Consider the following 18368-nt stretch of genomic DNA (forward strand, 5'->3'; position numbering starts at 1 on the left):
GCAGCATAACTGTTAAAAACAGCTGATTGAGAGAGTGAAGTTCCACTTTAGGTATGGTCCACCATTGTCTCGATCAGGAAGCTGGTCCGGAACATTGATGTGTAATGAATGCTGGAGCAATTAGAAATGAAGTGACTGGAAGAGATTCGCAACGATGAGATGCCACAAGGGATGAAAAAAAGGCAAAAGCAGTATTTTATGAAAACAAAAAAAATTGGCAATTATTTATGATACACAGTACTTTAGCTCACTGTATTGCAGTTGGGGTTTAGATCTACTTTAGCATAATTATTTATTTTTCTTTTTGTCTTTACTTTTTATACCTAAAACATTTTTAGCAGTGAATGTAAAATTCACCAAACCTCTTGTCCAAATTTTCTTGTTCATGCACTTTTAATGACAGTGTTTTATTCACCTGTAATGAATGTTTACTAATTTAGAAACGTGTCCCTTTTTTTTTTTTTTTTTTAATACTAAGCCGCTTTTATAGTGAGCAGTATATTGTTAAGAGGTTTTGTTTTTTGATAATTACAGTTACAGCCTGCCAGGTTAGGTATTATCGCACAGGGTTTCCTTTTTAGGACTGTTGTTTCCTAATCCCCACTTGTATTACCTGTGAAGGACAGTTGGTGTCAGCAGACGGCAGCAGACAAGTGTCAGGGTCTTTAATGGTTATAAAAGTTAGAATTTCTCATCTGATTTTCAAGTTGTCTCTCTGGAGAAGAATAGAGATAACCCATCATTAACCACTACTATCTGAAATGTAGCAGTGCGGAGATTACTTGACATGCATGCAATAGGCTAAATGCGTGCCTGATGAGGTGAAGCTAGAACAATTGGACTCCTGTCTACATAGCCATCTTTTTTATAGCCATCCTTTAACCTCCTAGCTATTGCTGAAATAGTCTTTTGTGCAACAGTCGTGTGTATGTATGTATGTATGTATGTGTGAGTGTTTTTTTTTTTTTTTTTTTTTTACAATCCATCTTGTATTAGAAATTTTATACCCAGGGCTTTTTTTTTATGTAACTTGAACATGGGGGGACCCAGTTCCCGCACTGAATGTATGTAATGGTAAGGGGTACTGGGGTGTGCTGGAGCTGGGTCTATTTAGGCTGGCTGCTGGGTAATCTATTATTGCTGGAGAGGATCTATTTTTTTTTTTTTTTTTTTGCTGGGGGACAGTCGTTGCTGGGAAGGATCTACTGTTGAGGGAGGAATCTATTGTTGCTGGCTGCCGGAGGGTCTATTGATGCTGGCTATTGGAAGTCTATTGTTGCTGGGGTGAACTATTGTTGCTGGCTGCTGGATGGTCTATTGATGCTGGTTATTGGGAATCTATGATCTATGGTTGCTGGGGGCATTTATTGTTGCTAGCCACAGGGGATCTATTTTACTACCTTTCTTGTTATCATTACCACATTCCATGCAAATTATTTAGCACCACAAAAATGATACTTGGTTCTATATTCTCCTAAAAGGGGCATTACTGGGAGGCAGGTAGGGGGTGGAACCAAGGAATGGTGCTTTGAGTTGGGTAGGGGGTGGAGACAAATGGTGGCTTAGGAGGGGGGAGTTCCTGTACCTATTCCCTGAGAAAAAAGCCCTGTTTATACCTATTGTTACGTGAAATTCTTATGTAACTAGATGTGTTGTGAGAAACCTTTTAATTATATCAAACCTCTGCACTGAATAAGAAATTGCGTTCTGTCCTATGGCTCGTATTTACTATTTATTCATTCTTACTATTCCTTTGTCCTCTCCTGCAGATTCGATTTCTTCTGCTGTTCAGCCGGCAAGGGAAGTTGCGACTGCAGAAATGGTATATCACACTGACTGAGAAGGAGAAGCGCAAGATATCACGGGAGCTGATGCACATCATTCTTTGCCGAAATCCCAAGAACAGTAGCTTTGTAGATTGGCAGGATCTTAAACTTGTATACAAGAGGTAACGTTTCAGGTCTTCTTCTCTTTATACTGGTCACCTATACTTGCATAAAGCAATGAAAATCTGTATTCCACATTTTCTGTTTGTTTCTTAGAGTGTGGTTTATTTTTACAAGTGGTTGTAAAGCCTGAAGGTTTTTTACCTTCATGCACTCTTTGCATGAAGGTAAAAAATCTTTAATATGCAGCCCCCCACAGCCCCCCTAATACTTGCTAGAGCCCGATCCCAATCCAGCGATGTACACGAGAGCAGCTGCTCTCCCAGCTCTCTGTCTTCCCATTGGCTCCTGTTACTGTAAAGCACAGGGAAGTGGGGGCAGGGCTGTGCTTATGTCTTATGGACACACCGAGCAAGACTCAGGAGCGAGCACGCACGAGTGCCTTCATAGCAAGCGGGGGGAGGAGCCCAGAGTTGCGGCAGGGGACCTGAGAAGAGGAGGATCAAGGCTGCTCTGTGCAAAACCCTTGCATAGAGCAGGTAAATATAACATGTTTGATATTTTAAAAACAAATTATGTCTATAATATCACTTCAAGGTGGGCGTAGGCAACTTTGGCACTCCAGCTGTTGTGAGACTACAAGTCCCATGAGGCATTATAAGACTCTAACAGCCACAGGCATGACTTCCTGAGGCAGGGACCTAATGGAATTTGTTATTTTCCTGCAGCAGGGTAGCTGAGGTTGCCTACCTCTGTTCTAAGGCCTTGCTCTCCTTTCTGCACTCCTGAAATGTAACCAGCGATTTTAATATGGACTTACAGGTCAGCAAAAGGATTCCATTACAAACTGCCTTTCACTGCCCTGCATTGTAAAAAGAAAAAATTGTAAATCAGAGCCTTATTAAAAACAAATTCTAATGAAGCAAGTCATGAAGCAAGGTCAAACCTCTAGTTAGGCTGCTCTTTTAAAAAATTGATTTAGCAACAGCACAGAGTTTTAGTAATGTTATACCCAACTCGGGTTTGGGGTTCTCACCTTAAATCCCTTGCAGCTCCTTTTTTCAAAATAACTCCATTATAAACCATAATAAGGGAATGGCTAGCCTTGACAAGAACATCTTGCTTATGAAATCCCTATGATATAAGAAGTCAATATCAGTCCACAAAATGGAAATATCAGGTTAGGGTGGACTGTCACCCTAATATGGCATACCCACCAACATTTTGAAGAGAAAAATGGGTACACTGTGGGTACACCGTGTCCAGCACACCCCTTCCACCCTCCTATTATTGTGGGCATATGTATTTCATAAATATCAACTACTGCTAAAGTAAAGAACTTGATTACACTGTACAGCTGATTTTAGAAAGTTGGGTTTGCCCAGTTGGGTGACTGACACTCGTAGCTCAATAAGGCCAATGACTACAAAACCTCAAATTAGCCCCCCTTCCACAAAATTACACCTTTTAATCTCCAAACTCAGTTAAAGCCCTCATTCACACCTCAGATCAGCCACTTCCATTCAGACCTCATGTCTTTGTCATGTGACCGGTTTCATCACATCACCAGAAGCAGGAAGTGGTGATAGATTTCCTCATGTACAGATACCAAGCTGTCCAAAGCTCTGATACCCCCATCAGGTGCTGAAGTGAGTTTTCCAGAAACCAGCGCCAGTACATAGTTAAATTCAGTACAGACTGGTAGGTGCCTCAGGAACTGGTAGGCATGTTTAAGAACCAAGACTGTACCAGGTAAATAAGTACTATTAGAAGTTATAATATGGAGATTTTGTTTGTCCGAAGGTAATTAGGTCATATTTTAACCACTTCTGGACCGGAATGTTTTACCCCCTTAACCACATAACGCCCGCCCGCTGCAGTTTTACTGCGGCAGGCAGCCGCTCCTGGGCAAAGCGACGTTATGTTACGTCGCTCGCTCAGAAGACTCAAAAGGGGAGAGCGCGCGCCAGCGGCGGCACGCTCCCGCCCCTGCTCGTTCGCTGGGGAGCCAGCGCGTGTGACCGGCGGCTCCGATGGCCACTGGCCACTCGCGATCTCCCGCAGCAGAGAGAGAGAAAGACAGACGGCGTATGTAAACACAGCTGTCTCTCATTCTCCCTGAAGTAATCAGAGGCTATGTGATCCTGCTATATAGGATCGCATGTCTCTGTGATTACTTCACAAGCCACGCCCATTGACAGTTAGAATCATGCCCCTAGGGACACATTTAACCCACTGATCACCAGTACTGTTAACCCCTTCCCTGCTAGTGTCATTTTCACAGTAACAGTACATATTTATAGCACTGATTACTGTAGTAATGTCACTGGTACCCCCAAAAGTGTAACAAATGTCAGTTAGGGGTCCGATTTTTGTCCGCCGAAATGTTGCAGTCCCGCAAAAAAAATCGCAGATCGCCGCCATTACTAGTAAAAAAAAAAACAATAAAAGTGACATAAATCTTTCACGTAGTTAGTAAACGCAACAACTTTTGCGCAAACCAATCAAAATACGCTTATTGCGATTTTTTTTTTTTTTTTTTTTTTTTTTTTTTTTTTTATTTTACCACAAATATGTAGCAGAAAATAAATTGGTCTAAAATGTCAAAAAAATTTGATTTTTAATTTTTTTTTTTGAGAATTTCATATAAAAAAAAATGTGAAAAATATTGTATTTTTTTCAAAATTGTCGCTATTTTTTTGTTTTTAGCGCAAAAAATAAAAATTGCACAGGTGATCAAATACCACCAAAAGAGAGCTCTATTTGTGGGGGGAAAAAAGGACGTCAATCTCATTTGGGTACAGCGTCGCACGACCGCGCAATTGTCTGTTAAAGTAACGCAGTGCCGAATCGCAAAATAGGGCCTGGTCATTGAGCAGCCAAATCCTCCGGTCCTTAAGTGGTTAATGACCAGGCCATTTTTTGCGATACAGCACTGTGGTACTTTAACTGACAAATGCACGATTGTGCGACACTGTAAAAAAAAAATGTATGTCCTTTTTTTTTCCCCTCACAAATAGAGCTTTCTTTTTGGGGTATTTGATCACCTCTGCGGTTTTTATTTTTTGCGCTAGAAACAAAAAACAATTTTGGAAAAAAAAACAATATTTTTTACTTCCTGCTATAAAACTTATCCAATAAAAAAATGTAAAAAAATAATTTTTTTCATCAATTTAGGCCAATATGTGTTTTGCTACATATTTTTGGTGAAAAAAAAATCCCAATAAGCAATAATTGATTGGTTTGTGCAAAAGTTATCCTGTCTACAAACTAGGGGATAGATTTATGCCATTTGTATTTATTTATTTTTATACTAGTAAATGCGGCAATCAGCGATTTTTTTTTAGCAGGACTGTGACTTTGCAACAGACAGATGGGACACCTAAGTGACACTTTTGAGGGAACCAGTGACATTACTACAGTAATCAGTGCTAAAAATATGTACTGTTACTGTACTAATAACACTGGCAGGGAAGGTGTTAACATCACGGATGAACAAAGTGTTAGGTTTATCACTAGGGGATGCTTTCCAACTGTGTGGGGAATGGACTCCCTAGATGAACACAGAGATCCGTGTTCCTAAATAGCAGGAACACAAGATTACTGTGTTCATCTCTGACAGAACAGCGGTCTGCCTTGTTTACATCACTAGACCGCCGTTCTGTCTCTCTGGGGAGCGATCGCGGGTGGACCGGCTGATTGGCTCTCCCTCTTGCCAATCAGCGCATATGCGAACCTCGGGCGGCACGCCCCCGTTGGCTTTTGCACGAAACAACGTACAGGTACGTCATTTCGCGCAGTAGAGCCGACCTGCCGCAGAATATGTACTGCTGGCGGGGTCGGCAAGTGGTTAAAGATGTTCTTCCCAGGGATGTTACCTAGATATAGCTTTCCAAGTCCTCATTTGCATCATCTATATTTTCTACCAACAAAAGATGACCAGCTCTGAGTATATTGAATGTATAATTACTACATGACCCCTCTAAATTACTTTAAAAATCTGGTAATTAAAATGCTGAATCGTTTCATTCCAGTGCACTGCTTGTGGCCCCAAAATTCCAGCACAACAACTTTTCACAAACTGAAAACAAAGTGTAAAAGATGAATCGAAAGTCGTTTGTGTCTGTACATTGCAAGGCAATTTTAATTTGGCTTAGTGAATCAGGTGAAGCTCTGCTAACTGAAATTCTTTTTTTTTTCCATTTTCTTTGCACATAAAGGGGTATTCTTTGCAAATAAAATTTTAATAACATTCAGCAAAAAATTAATTTGCAAAGTGAACGTGATGTACACCTTTTAGTAAATCAACCTAGTTGTCTGTAATTCAAATCAAAACCTCTCGTAGTTGAAGCTTTCTGTCCAGTAAGGTAATTGAAAGTGTAAAAAGTTTCTGCCAGTATTTGTGTTTCCAACTAGATGTCACCAAACAGGTTTCTCTTGAGACTGTCATTCCTTTTTCTGGGAACGGCACACATTCATAATACTAGGCTTGTCCTGCCAGTTTCTGTTTTATTACTTTCATTTTTATTATTTCATAGCATCTATTTCTTTAACCACTTTACCACCGGAGGATTTTGCTGTCTTCCGTCCAGGCCACTTTTTGCGATTCGGCGCTGTGTGACTTCAACTGACAATTGCGCGGTCGTGCGACGCCGTACCCAAACGAAATTTACGTCCTTTTTTTCCCACAAACAGAGCTTTCTTTTGGTGGTATTTGATCACCTGTGCGATTTTTACTTTTTGCGCTATAAACAAAAAAGAGCGTTTATTTTGAAAAAATAACAATATTTTTAACATTTTTTTATATGAAATTCCCCCCAAAAAAGATGTAAAAACCAATTTTTTTTAAAATTTTTGGCCAATTTGTTTTATGCTACATATGTTTGGTAAAAAAAATTGCAATAAGCGTATTTTGATTGGTTTGCGCAAAAGTTATTGCGTTTACTAACAAAGGGAAAGATTTCTGTCATTTTTGGTGTTTTTTTTTTAACGCGTAATGGCGGCGATCTGCGATTTTTTTTTTTTTTTTTTTTTTTTTTTTTTTTTTTTTTTTTTTTTTTTTTTTGCGGGACTGCGACATTGCGGCGGACAGATCGGACCCTTGACTGACATTTTTGACACTTTTGGGGGTACCAGTGACATTACTGCAGTAATCAGTGCTATATATATGCACTGTTACTGTAAAAATGACACTGGCAGGGAAGGGGTTAATTTTATTGGAGAGGGAGGGGTTAATGTATGCCTGGTGCTTACTGACGTGTAGGGGGGGAGGTGACTGTGTGAGTCATGGACAGATCGGATGTCCAGCTATGCTGAACAGTCCGATCTGTCACTCCCTGTCACTATGGAGATCCGCCCGCTGTGTTTACACACAGCGGACGGATCTCCAGACTCGATCCCCGACGATCGGGTAAGAGCAGCGGCGATCGCCGCTGCTCCTCCCCTGGCCCGACTCCCGCTGTGAATGAAAACAGCGGGAGCGAGCCTCCGGCGGCGCGCAAGCGCCGCCCAGAAGGGGGAGTGTCCAACGACGTTAATACTACGTCGCTGGACGATAACGAACCACTCTGCCGCAGTAGTATTACTGTGAGCGGTTCTAAAGTGGTTAACTGAATGTACGGTGGGGGACATGTAACATTTTCTTGATTGCTGCTAAAATGTGATATTGTCTTCATGTAAAAAGATAATCTTATTTAACTAACACATATGCCATCATTTCCATATTTTCTCAGTTTTGTACCATAAAGCCCATCCTTCTATAGCTTCATATGCCAATATCAATTACTATTATCTATATTGCTTCACAATAAATAACTATATTTCAGGGCATCTCCTTTTGATGAAGGTCAAAAAACTGAAAAGGGTTACAAAAAGATTTTAAAGATTTGGGCCTTGTTACTGATCCTATGCACAGAATGCGCTCCTAGAACAAGTGACAACCCCAGAGTAACAACTAAAGATCAGCTGTAAGCTCTTACACTTCATAACATTAGTATTAAATTAGTCTACCATAAGAAAAACACTAATCTATGTTCATGAAAGGTTATCCCAGAGAAAACCACTGTTATTCATAAAAAAAAAAAAAAAAGAGCTGATACAAATTTCTTTAGACTACTTGAATATATGGGAAGAAGCGAAGGCTATAACCATGAATAAACCTTCACAATGGTCATGGCCAATGCTAAGTCTGCATTCTTCCCATAAATCTATTATACTAAAATTGTATTGTAATGTATATTTATGGCAACTTACTATTACACGACTTTAAAAGGCTAACATGCAGCCCTTCAGTGGTCTTATTGTATCACTTCCTTTCTTCTCTTCTGTTTGTAGGTATGCCAGCCTGTACTTCTGCTGTGCAATAGAGGATCAGGACAATGAGTTGCTGACACTGGAGACTGTCCATCGACTTGTAGAGCTGCTTGATAAATACTTTGGCAATGTAAGTAATCCCTAACACATACACAGAAATGGATGAATCCTATTTCTCTTTCGTTCATTTTTGGACACAGCTCCTGATCTTCAAAACCATTGGGTTATACTGCCCCCACAGGAGTAGGACACTAGGCACAAAAAGAATCTGGCTACGCCTATGGGCAGCCCCAGGGGGTATACTCCCTCTCTCTGCTATAGGTACTTTTGATGCCTAGTCAGTAGTAGGAACTTAGTTCCTTGCTGGAATCTCTAGTCCTGGCAACTGTTTTCCTTTTTTAGATAGAATTTTTTTTTCTCCTGTCTTTTTCCTGTGAGATCTACAATCAACTGCTGGATTGGGCGATGGGCTGTATAATCTAGATCCAGTGGTCATCCCAGTCTGGCTAGCGAGTCGGCCACGACATAGCCCTATGGACGAGTCGCAGCGTTCCTCCTGGCCGACAGCCCCCCCATTTCAATAGCGAGGGGTCCTGTCTGGAGCTGTGCCCGCCAGTGTTCATTTTGGCAGCAAATTTCAATTTAATTTTAGTCTTAGTCTTAGGACTAAAATGGCATTTTAGTTTTAGTCCCATTTTAGTCTTCTGCAAGTGTTTTAGTCATATTTAGTCGACTAAAACTCCAGTACATTTTAGTCGACTAAAACGTCCTACATTTTAGTGACTAAAACTAATTTTAGTCATCTATAATCGAATGGGTGTAGTTCAATTGTAATTTGTAATGCATTATTTAGTCATTTCTCTACAATTTCCAAACTCTATATACTACTGCTGGTCCTGGAGTGAAAAATTGAATATATTATTAATGGTATTAAGCTTTGAGCATGCACCAGTGTTAATTTTGGCAGCAAATTTCGATTTAGTTTTAGTTATAGTCTTTTGACCAAAATGCCATTTTAGTTTTAGTCTTATTTTAGTCGACTAAAATTGTGTTAATTTAGTCGATGAAAACGTTTTAGTCGACGAAATTAACACTGGTGCCCGCCTGGTTCCTGGTATGGTGAGTAGCTGTACCCCCTCTCCCCCTGACGGGTTTTGGGGTGGGTGTGGGCCCCTCCTTGGGATGGTCGGACCCCTGAGTTCCCCGAGTTCCCGTCAGGCACCCCCTTTTTATTTGTCTCCCATCCTACTACCCCCCTACACTTATACTGGGGCTGTGTTGGTGGTCTTGTCCACCTCCTGGGGTGGGGGCAGGGCGCTATGCTGGCGATGGGTGGGCCAGGAGGGTGCGCCGCTAGCCACCAGATGATCGGCTGTGTGGGGGGGGCGGTTAAACCTGGTGGGGGCTCCCGCCAGGGTCCCCTCCCTGCCTGGGCCTGTCCTCAAGGCTTAGGATACCTCCTGGGTCCCTGGGACATGGCCTGTGTGTTATGCATGGCGGCAATGTTTTGCGGTGGTTTGCCATTGAAATTAGTGGCGGCCATGACAGTGGAGCCCTGTGGGCTGCGATTTCAGCGGCAGGAGCCCCTCCTCATCCCCTGGTGCTGACTCCTGGATCTTTTCACTTCCTGATCCCCTTATTGATTTGCTTATGTCAATCACCAAGGGGGCACAAAAACTGTCCTAGTGGCTCTGGAGGTAGCCGACCTTCTAAGGTGGGCAGAACGGTTTGTTCAAGCCCTCTCTGCTGTACACATTTCCGGGGTGGAAACTTGGCAGGCGGATTACCTCAGTCGTCAGGCGTTGGATCAAGGGGAGTGATTCCTTCATCCAGAGGTGTTTCATCAGTTGTGTCTCCAGTGGGGCATCCCCAAGGTGGATCTGTTGGTGTCCCGGCTCAACAGAAAGGTGCAGAGGTTTGTGGCTCGGTCACAGGATCCTTTGGCGGATGCCTCAGACGCACTGGTGGCCAGTATCGTCTGATTTACGCCTTCCCTCCTCTCAAGCTTCTGCCATGACTTCTACGCAGGATCGAGGCAGAAGGATTTCTGGTCATCTTAGTGGCTCCGGACTGGCCTCGCTGGGCTTGTTACGCCCATCTGGTGTGGCTGGTTGCCGACGTTCCTTGAAAGCTTCCTTTCAGGGAGGATCCGCTGTCCCAAGGACCAATCTTCCATCCTGCTTTAGTCGCTGGCGTTGACAGCTTCGCTGTTGAACACCAGGTGCTGAGGGATAGACGTTTATCTGAGTCGGTGATTCCCACGTTGTTAAAAGCTAAGAAATTTCCTTCTAGGAAGATCTATCATGGTACGTGGAAGACGTACATTGCGTGGTGTGAGTCTCTTCAGGTTCATCCTCGCTCTTTCTCGGTGGCTCGAATCTTGACCTTCCTTTAACGGGGGGTTGCACAGAAATTGGCCTTGAGTACCATCAAGGGCAAGGTGTCGGCTTTGGCGGACTTCTTCCAACGACCCTTGGTCACACACTCCCTGGTGCGTACCTTTCTTCAGGGTGTCCGAGATTTGGATTCTCCAGTGCGGTCTCTGTTGCTGCCTTGGGACCTCAATTTGGTATGTTCGGTCATCCAGAAGCCTCTCTTTGAGAATCTTTGGTAGATTCCCTTGCTTACGCTGTCTCAGAAGGTGTTTTTTTGGTGGCTATCACCTCTGTGCGCAGGTTGTAGGAACTGACGGCGTTATCCTGTTGTTCACCTTACTTGGTGATTCACAGAGATAAGGTGGTTCTTCGCCCCTGTCCGTCATTCCTTTCAAAGTTTGTCTTTGATTTTCATTTGAATGAAGACATTGTGTTGCCTTCCCTGTGTCCCAGGCCCTAACATCTGAAGGAAATTGCCTTGAATACCTTGGATGTGGTCCAGGCAATTAGGGTGTACCTGGCAGCTACGAGTCTTTTAGGAAATCCGATTCAGTATTTGTGCTCACGGATGGGCCTTGGAAAGGGTTGTCCTCTTCCTCTGCTGCAACCATTTCCAGATGGATCAGACAGACGGTTATTCAGGCCTATTCCATCAGGGGTCAGGTTCCCTCTTTCCCTGTCAAGGCGTACCCTACTGGGACACTTAGTGCCTCCTGGGCCTTCCGTCATCATGCGTTAGTGATGCAGGGTTTGCAAGGCAGCCACTTGGTCGTCTGTAAACACTTTCACAAAATTCTACAAAGTAGATGTGTTGGCATCTGCGGATGTTGCTTTTGGCCGCAAGGTTTTGCAGGCCGCTGTTTGAGAGGACTTGGTCCTCTTTGAGGGTGTACTGTTTTTTCAGGTGAGCTCAGTTGTTCCTAGTTAAGCTCCATGTTACCTGGTTGGCTAGTTTTAGCCTTTGGGAATTTTTTCTGCTGTGTTTTTCCCACCCCTCATTTTGACACTGCTTTGGGACGTCCCAATGGTCAAGAATGAAAGAGAAAATTTGATTTTTGTCTTTCCTTTTCTCTGATGTTCATTAACGGACACAGTACCCACCCCCCTATTGAGTTGAGTTATTTTTCTTCTGACACTGCTTGCAACAAAACTGAATGCCTATAGCAGGAAGTGAGAGTATACCCCCTGGGACTGCCCCATAGGCGTGGTAAAGCTTTTTCCTGCCTAGAGTCCTACTCGTGTAGGGGGCAGCATAACCCAATGGTCAAGAAGATTCTGGAGCTGTGTCTGTCAATGAACATCAGAGAAAAGGATTTTACGGTAAGACAAAAATCGAAATTTTTTTTGGACCATAAACCGCACCTTTAAAGTAAAACCTTCCTGAGAAAAATATGTGGCTGCCATTGTTAACCTGTTCCTGTAAATGCTATTTTCTGACTTTGAACAGTCCTGTAGATCAGGAGAGGCCTTATCTGCATTCTAGCTCAAGCCCACACACTCAAAGTATGAAAGCCAGAGGACCAGTATCACAGCCAAGCATCTGGTAATTGAAAAGTCATGAATGGCAGTCTTCATGTTGGTGTCATGATAGGTTTCCTTTATGGCAAACTGAGTTTTTTAAGTCTAACTGTGAAAGCACATTATTTTTACAGTTTAATAAGACCCTCTTGCCTCCCTTCTTGTCTCCATGATATTGTATTTGAAACAATTTCCTTACCCTAGGAAGCCTTAGAGACGATTTGCAGGAGGACATTTTTTATGAATTCAAATGAAAGCTTTTGAGATATCTGAATGCAGCCTATTACACACATATATAATTTTTTTTTTTATCTTGGAAGTCTGGAAGACTGATAATGTAGAAACAAGTTAACATTCAAACTCCTAGAGCAAACTTGTGTTTGCCAGCTCTGCTTTAAACATATTGGGAGTTATGGTGTTCCCTCCATTACCTCCCCTCTACTAAGGAGGGTTAGACACTTTTTTTTTTTTTTTAAATTTGAGTATGTGCATGACTGCTAGAAGTATAAGAAATTGCATTGAGATGATAATCCATTTTAGAAGTTCTTTCCAGTTTAGCTCACAGTTTGCAATTTCAGGGTAGGCAGTAAAATAAAACATAAATTACTTTATCTTTATAACTGATTTTTGGTAAAGAATTTTTAATGACTCGTGGGTAAAATGGTAGTTTGAAGATAGTGGTTTAGTGAGGGGAGCAATAATTTTGTAAATTTTGCAGCCATCTGTCTATCCACTAATCTCATGGGGGGAAAAAGCTGCCCAATATTTGCTACTTCATTTTGCGCAGGTAACAACTTAGATCCGTGGCAGCACTTGAAAGTTACACAAATTTCTGTATTTTTTTACTTGGCATTATTTAATAACACAAAGGGCAAAGCTTGCTAACTAACAGCAGGCAAGTATAATTCATTTTTGTTTTGTTTTGGCTGTACTAAACGCAGTGGATCTTATTTATGAAAAAATCTATATTAAGACCTGCCTGTAATGTCACATCTCTTTTCCACCTGCCATTTTCAGGGCAGTGTTGCGGTTAAAAAAAAAACCTTTTCCCAATTCATGCGTTGGTTCTGTGTAAAAATGAGTGTCCTGTTTAATTGTGTGACAATGAAAGTTCTTGCAGCATAGATGCCTAATATATAGAGCTTGTAGATACCACATAATCAAGTCATATTAAGGCTGGCCATAGGAATGGATCCACACAAGCAAGTTGGATGATGGAATCTTTCACTGTCCAAATATGCTGAGAGCACTGCAGCTGATTGGCTGCAGGCGCTGATCAAATTAAAATTTTCCAACATTTCCATTCCCGTTCATTAGATCTACTTTATCAAGCAGGAACAGCCATAGCTGAATGGTAATTAAGCCAGTTCAGCAGGGACTGCTCAAATTTTGACCCATCTGTAGCCAGCTTTAATTTATTAAAAGTTAAACATTTTTGGCACACTTGTTTACAGTTCCTTTTGCCTTCCTGTTCTTTTTATTGACTAGTTAGAAACATTTAAAGAGGTGAAAGGGGCAGATTAACCTCAACTTGCAGAAAAAGTTGAAATTTGCATAGGGTAGAAGTCTATATAAATATACATAGAAGTCCTATATCACCTCCTCTATTAAATGTTTTGTAATAGGGTTTTCCAGAAGGTAACTTTTTTTTTTTTTGCTTTTGCATTATTTCATCATATGCCTAAAGAGAAGTATGGAAAATCAATTTCTGGCCATGCTTCACTTTTTGGACACAGGAGTCCACTTTTGCTCTCCTATAATCCAGAGTCAGACTGACAGCGAGCTATTGCCCACTGTCAGCTAATGTAGCAGCGCTGCTCCAGGCTCTGGAAGGATGCTGACCATGTTGTCCGGATCCACCCACCTTTCATGCTTGATAGCTGGGTCCGCCTCTCAGTGGGAGGCTGAGAGTTGGAGCCAGCTATGCTCTCCCCACTTCCAGCAAGGCTCGCCAGTGAGCGCTGGAGGAACAGAGCGGAGACCAATCCCTGCTCTCTGCTTCAAGCTGACTGAAAACTGAGCGATCACCAGTGACATGGGACTGCTGCAGAATAACACAGATGCTGCAGCATAGAGGAGAGTATAGATGTTTGGGTTTTTTTTTTTATATACCCTAAACGTCTACTTTTGTTTTTACAGTGCTCTATGCTAAGCTACAATATAATGTATAAATACTACAGCCATTTTATATCTTCTAGGTCTGTGAGCTGGACATAATATTTAATTTTGAGAAAGCATATTTTATTTTGGATGAGTTTCTGATGGGTGGAGAAATTCAGGAGACCTCCAAAGAGCTGGTGGTGAGAGCCATTGAGGATTCTGACATGTTACAAGAGGTAAAAGTGATTCTTTTTCTTGTTTTATTTATAATCATTTAAACCACCTTAACCTTCTAGGTGGTAGTTGCTGATTCTTGCATAGTTAATCCACGGTTCATTTTTTTGTCAATACAAGAAATCTCTCTGCAAAACTGTTCCTTTTGCATGCTTTTTTTTCTGGAGGTTTGTGATTAATAGCATGCTTTATGCATTTATTTGTCAAGCATTACTCATACCTGCTTTGAACTTAGTCCTCTTTGCACATTTGCTGGATTTCAGGGATGTGTCCAGAAGGGATCCCTCAGGACATATCCTGCTTAGGGACCAGGAAAATCCTAGATAGCCAATAACAAAATCGCAAGGGATCCCTCTGGACATATCCTGCTTAGGAACCAGGAAAATCCTAGATGGCCAATAACAAAGTCCTTGGGTTATTAGTTGCTATAGCCAGCTTTATATATTGGCACCAATGCTAGTGCAAGGATCAAGACATCCAGCCCTAACGGACTGAAAGTCCATGACCTAGTCCCTATTGACCTAGCCGTACCCAGCTGTAGAATGGAAGTGAGACAATGAACCAAACCCTAAGCCCTATATTTAGAAAAAAAAAAAGAATAGTTCCTTAGCAGTCCATAGGACAGGTTTTTCTTACTAAGCTGTAGATACCAAGCTCTGGCCCAAAACTAATAAACTTAACAAGAAGTATATATCATAGGTAAAAAGGCGCTGGTAATCTTAATATATCACGTGTTATAAAAATTAATAGGTGATTTTAAAGTGTAATATATGTGATTAAAAATTGCTACAAATATATATATGATCTACTATTGGTGCAATTAGCAAAGAAAAGTGCATACCAGTGCAATTTCAATTCAGAAGTGTTTGTGCTTCTCAAAGTAAATTAATCCACAAAGGTGTGGATCAGTGAACCAATAAATAGATATATAAAGAATTCCATAATAAATAATAAACTTAAGCTGCAGAGCCAGTGAATTGTGCATTTAGTCTAGTTTATCGCTTAGACTTGAATGAAGTATCCCTATGTATAGAAAAAAAAAAAAGTATTTTCTTATATTCTTAAGAGCAGGAGAAAATAAACTCTCCCAGCCCAAAAGGACAGTTATATCTTTAGAAGTGAAAATCCAAATCCTTGGCAGGTTTGCCTTTCGTTCCCAAGAGTCCAAGTTGTGGATAGGATTATCAAGGCTTTTATCCATTAGGATTCCTGAGTATTAAGAAATTATGCCTCAGTGGGCAAGGGGCATTAATTGGCCCCAAGACTGAGGAGAAGACTCCCAAAGGGAAAATGCCATTTCAAGCAACAGTCAAGGGAATAGGTCACAAGCCCTGGCCAGTTGAGCAATGATTTGTTTTACAGATTGGCACTGTAAACCTCATGGACAACTCTTCTAAGCAGTAAATTAGAAGCTTTTAGCTCAAGGGTTATGACAGCTCCATGAGTTTGCTGTAACCTGGAAAAGGCATGCACTTAAAACAACAATTGGAAAATATTAACTGCTGGCACTGTCCCAAAGGGAAAATTCAAAGACATGAGAAAGTTTGGATGACCTTCATTGTTTTGCATGCTAGAAGGACATCGGTGTAAAACAAATATAACACAGGCTTTACAGAATTTGAGTAATTTGTTGTAATTTATTTTGCAGACAATGGAAGAATACATGAACAAACCAACTTTTTAATCTGGAAAATGGATTCTCTATCTTCTGTAACAAGAGCAGAGTGTATGCCAAGGGTTTGGACAACCAAGGTTTTAGTCAGCTGCAGTGCTCTTGATGAAGACATGGCACCGCTGGGCGGGCCACCTGCCAATAAGGGAACATGAAATCATGTGGGACATGATAACCTGGACTACCTTAGGGAATCCTTTGCAGCAGCATGGACCTAAGCACACCCTATACACAGGGAATAAATGTATGCAAAGGAAATCTTGCTTTTTAAAATCACAAATAAAATATTTTTATATGTATAATATGGGCTCTTGTAATATCAAGAATAGCCACAATTCACAAAATACCAATTACAGCCAACAGTAGTATAAAGAAAATCTTTACTTTTAATGCCAGCTGCCATTATTTTCTATTATATATAAATAGTTTTCTTTAATGGTGTGGATTTGCTGAAATGTTTTCCAAACTGAATTTTTTTTATTTTAAAATACATATCATATGCATACATTTTTATATAAATATACTAGTGGCTTTATAGTGCGGATTTGCTGAAATGTTTTCCAAACTGAATATTTTTTATTTTAAAATACATATGATATGCATACATTTTTATATAAATATACTAGTGGCTTTATAGTGCTGGCACAATGGAAACCTAATCAACTACACAAAGAATCAGCACCAAATGTCTTTTTGCAGCAAACCTTTTGCGTTTTTTATAACATTTGCTGTCTGTTATGATGCACCCACTACACCTATTAATCCATTTTATTTTTTTGTAATTCTTTACTATACATATACAAAACAAACTCCATTCCATTAATACAGACTTCTTTGCACCTCCACAAATATGTGCTACAGCTACTGCTCAAACATGCATGTAGAAAACCATTAAACCCATACAAAAGTCAGTCAAAAGTGCGTAATATAGAGAGGCATGGCCACCAGTTTTGATGTCTACTCCTAATCTAGCTCAGTTTACAGGTCATCTACATCCATTTTAAATCAATGACTACTAATATTAGTAATAATACTAATAGTAAAAGTAATATTAAAGTGGAACTTGCAGCTAAAATGCAAGGTCTTTTTAGGGAGGGAAAAAACTTGCATTTCCCCTGGCCCCCCCCCCCCCCTCTGCACCTAGGCGAGGGTGACCTCCTCCTTCCAGCAAGATATGGATGAAGAAGAATATTCCAAATCTCAGTAACAAGAATCTCTGTGCTGCAGCCACTTCTTGTGAGATTTGGCGTGCTCAACATTTCCTGGGATCCCATTGGCAGGGGAATGACCTCACTCCCTGCACCATGGAAGCCAGGAAAATAATATTTTTTTTTTTTTTTTTTCTCACTACAGGTGATTTTTTTTTTTTTTTTTTTTAAACTGTGTAAGGGGCAGTGAAAGGAGTGGAGAGCCACATAAAAAGCAGACCTTGCTTTGGGATGTAGGTATGAAGCCTTTGGAAGGCTAAAGGTGTTGAATAAGGGTATGTACATGCACTGTTAGGTGGATGCATTGTAATACCCTAACCTGTGCCACATGTCTATAGTATTTACAGGTTTTCTAGGCATTGCCCATGTATTTCATTCATCTTTTATTCTACTATAATTAAAATTATACCTAACACTGCTGGCTTTAGATTGGTGGAGGATACAAAAATATACTATAAGAATTAGTGGATTTTACATGATCAGTGAAGTCACTAATTCCATTTCCAGAAGTCGGAAAATATTTTTTGTCCTCGAACATTTACATTGTTACAACTGCAAGAAACCATACATCTTGCCCTTTATTATCTATAACCAAAAATAGTATTTAGAAAGTGTACTGATCCTATAAAAGAAAAAAGGGCAACAACAGAGCAAGAAAACTTTAGGACAAAGTATTAGAAACCAGCATTAGTCTGTAATTGCTGAAAAGTTAAGAATGTCAAAATGTGCACAGTCACACAAACTGAAGAAATCATAGGTTCTATGTTTATATGTATGTATTTGTGTGTGTGTATGTATGTATGTATGTATGTATATATATATACACACACAATAAGATTGTAATTTGATGAGAGGGTACAAATGTTTAATATTATTATTCCCCATCTGAATTTATTTTTAATATAAGGTAGAGATCATGATATAGTGTACTTTCTTCAAATTTTATTAAGAATTAAAACTAATCAAAATTTTTGTAAATGAATTTGGCTAACAGAATATCAAACTTCCACAACAACATATACGTTCTAATCTATGACCTGCAATGTTCATCATCTGTTTCCCA

At 40.6% G+C, this 18368-nt stretch overlaps 1 protein-coding gene across 1 annotated transcript; it reads left to right on the forward strand.

Moving 5' to 3' along the window:
- The first annotated feature begins 1758 nt into the window (after positions 1–1758).
- On the forward strand, positions 1759–16556 carry AP1S3 (adaptor related protein complex 1 subunit sigma 3). Its single transcript, XM_082251812.1, has 4 exons — positions 1759–1948; positions 8220–8328; positions 14290–14427; positions 16074–16556. The coding sequence occupies exons 1-4, from the start codon at positions 1872–1874 to the stop codon at positions 16107–16109; spliced, it is 360 nt and encodes a 119-aa protein (XP_082107938.1). The 5' UTR covers positions 1759–1871; the 3' UTR covers positions 16110–16556.
- The last annotated feature ends 1812 nt before the right edge of the window (positions 16557–18368 follow it).

This window comes from Pelophylax lessonae, assembly GCF_965119305.1.
Source record: "Pelophylax lessonae genome assembly, chromosome: 3".
In the NCBI taxonomy this organism is placed as follows: Eukaryota; Metazoa; Chordata; class Amphibia; order Anura; family Ranidae; genus Pelophylax; species Pelophylax lessonae.